Below are 2,486 nucleotides of genomic sequence, written 5' to 3' on the forward strand. Positions count from 1 at the left end.
TCTCTCTCCCTCTCGCTCCCTCTCGCTCCCTCACACTACCTCTCCCTCCCTCTCCCTCCCTCTACCTCCCTCTCTCTCCCTAAACCCTCTCTCCCCCTCTCTCTCCCTCTCCCTCCCTCTCCCTCTCTCTCCCTCTCCCTCCCTCTCCCTCCCTCCTTCCCTCTCTCCCACTCCCTCCCTCCCTCTTTCCTGCCTTCCTCCCGTCCTTCCTCCTCCTCTTTCCCTCACTCTGTCTCAGTCGATATCTATGTCTCTGACTCTCTGACTTCTCTCTCTCTTCCTCGCAGCTTCGACGAGGACCGCTGGCTCTACGGGCGGCATGAGAACTGTAAGGGAAGGGGAAGGAGATGCTTCTTTCTCTCGCTCTTCCCCTCCGGCTGCAGCAGGGACAGCATCCTTGCTGCTTCCAACTCCTCCATCTCAAGGACACGAGGATGGGAGGCTGAGGTTCATTCCCCCTCCTCCCTGTTCCCTGCTCCTCCCTCCTCCCACCACCCTCCTCCCTCCTCCCTTTTCTCTCCTTTCTGCTCCTTGCTCCCTCATTCGTCATAACGAGTTGCTGCAGCTACAATCTACCAAGGAGACCCACATTGATGTGATCACGACAGCAAGACATCTTCGGTAAAGAGACTCCAAGATGCGACGGAAAAGCGACAGGGGAAGGGGAAGGAGGGGAGGACAGAGAAGGGAGTGGAGGAGTAGAGTGGGGAAGGACGGAGGGGGGGCAGGCTGGGTAAGAGGATGCGGGAGACAATGAGTACAGGGGAGGAGGAGGGGAAGAACGGAAGAGGACAGGCAAGAAGGTGGAAAGAAGGAGGAGAACGAGTTAGCTAACAGCTTGTTTCTGTCGCAGGGAGGGTCTTCTTCCCCCTCCTGCCTTCAGGTGATGCTGAATCCTTACTCGCATGTCTCTCACTCCTGCTCAGCCACCTCGGACTCTTCTGGTGGAGGTCCTCCCTGCTCTCGATCCTCACCAGGAAGAGGTAGAGGGAAACATGTCCAGCGCTGCAGCAGCTAACATGCGTCTCCTCTTTCTTTCCCTTCTCCTCCTGCTCCTCCTGCTCCACCTGCTCCTCCTGCCCCTTCTTCTGCTCCTCCTCCTCCTGCTCCTACTCCTGCTCTTGCTCCTCCTGCTTCTTCTTATCCTTGTCCTTGCCCTTGTCCTCCTCTCCCTTCTTTTTCTCGGCAGCTTTTACCTCGAATCGCTGCTGCGGGAGGCCAAGGCGAGCATGGGATGGCCAGAGGAGGAGAGGAGAGGAATCCTGGGGGTGCACGTGAGGAGAGGAGACTCGTGCTTACATGCCGCCATGGTGAGAGATTTTTATGCTCTCCTTTCCCCCTCCCCTACTCCCAATCATCTTCCTCCTCTGTTAACGATCCTCCTCCACGTCTTCCTCCTCCTTCCTCCTTCCTCCTCCTCCTTCCTCCTGCCTCCTCCTCATGTTCATGTTTACAGTCTGCATCGCGGCCCCTCTGCATGCCAACAAATCTGTACCTGAATGCGGTAAATGTCTTGCTCCTTCCTCCAACTCTCCTCCTCCTGTCTCCCTCCTCCTTTTCTGCCTCCCTCCTCCTCCTGCCTCCCTCCTCCTGCCTTCCTCCTCCTCCTGCCTCCCTCCTCCTGCCTCCCTCCTCCTGCCTCCCTCCTCCTGCCTCCCTTCTTCTGCCTCCCTCCTCCTCCTGCCTCCCTCCTTCCTCCTCCTCCTGCCTCCCTCCTCCTCCTTTCTTCTCTTCACCTTTGAGCATCTCTTCCCCCTTTCTTTCTCCCTACCGGTCATTCACTCTCGTTTCTCTTCACCTCTCGTCCTGCCCCCCTCCCCTCTCGTCCTCCCCCCTCCCTGCAACCCCACCCCTCTCTTGTCTATCACATCTGAAGAGTCGACTAGATTGCTACCATGGTCAGCAAGTACGAGTTCACTGCTATCTTCCTGGCTACAGACTCCAAGGTACTCCTTTCTCTCCTCCTCCTCCTCCTCCTCCTCCTCCTCCTCCTTCTCCTCCTCCTCCCTCCGATTTCTATACTACCTCCTCTCTGTCTCTTCCCTTCTCTTTGTTTTCCTGCTTTCCCTCCGCTTCTTCCTCCTTGTTCTTTTCCTTCTTCATGTCTTCTTTCCTCTCCTTTCCTTCTTTCCTGTTTCTTCAATCCCTCCTCTTTCTTCTTCTCTTCCTCCTCCTCCACGTCCACTTCCTCCTCCTCTTCTCCCAGCAGTCTAAACATCCCGGGAGCAGGAGGCGATCGAAGGGATGACGAGGTTTGCGAGGAAAAGAGGACTCAAGCTCGTGTACCAAAGGTTAGCAAGAAGGAGGTGGAGCAAGGAGGTTGGGGAAGAAGCAGAACGGAGGGAGGAGGGAGGAGGAGGAGGAGGAGGAGGAGGAGGAGGAGGAGGAGGAGGAGGAGGAGAGGGAACTTGAGAGTGGGAGGAGGGTGCGGCTGGTTGTGGTAGGAGGAGGCAGTCACTGCAGGACATGACGAGAGAAGCAGGTTC

General features: G+C 57.0%; 1 protein-coding gene across 1 annotated transcript in view; it reads left to right on the top strand.

The window, feature by feature from the left end:
* The window catches only part of GUITHDRAFT_134283 (hypothetical protein), a gene marked incomplete at both ends in the record, with an annotated part of 4,345 nt that extends 2,097 nt beyond the window's left edge, over positions 1-2,248 (top strand). Inside the window, 8 exons of the mRNA XM_005838894.1 lie at positions 288-447; positions 566-621; positions 854-883; positions 927-983; positions 1,190-1,274; positions 1,457-1,504; positions 1,887-1,946; positions 2,210-2,248. Of these exons, the coding sequence (XP_005838951.1) occupies positions 288-447; positions 566-621; positions 854-883; positions 927-983; positions 1,190-1,274; positions 1,457-1,504; positions 1,887-1,946; positions 2,210-2,248 (535 nt within the window). The remainder of the gene's footprint in view (positions 1-287; positions 448-565; positions 622-853; positions 884-926; positions 984-1,189; positions 1,275-1,456; positions 1,505-1,886; positions 1,947-2,209) is intronic.
* Positions 2,249-2,486: the final 238 nt, after the last annotated feature.

This window comes from Guillardia theta, assembly GCF_000315625.1.
Source record: "Guillardia theta CCMP2712 unplaced genomic scaffold GUITHscaffold_10, whole genome shotgun sequence".
Lineage (NCBI taxonomy): Eukaryota > Cryptophyceae > Pyrenomonadales > Geminigeraceae > Guillardia > Guillardia theta.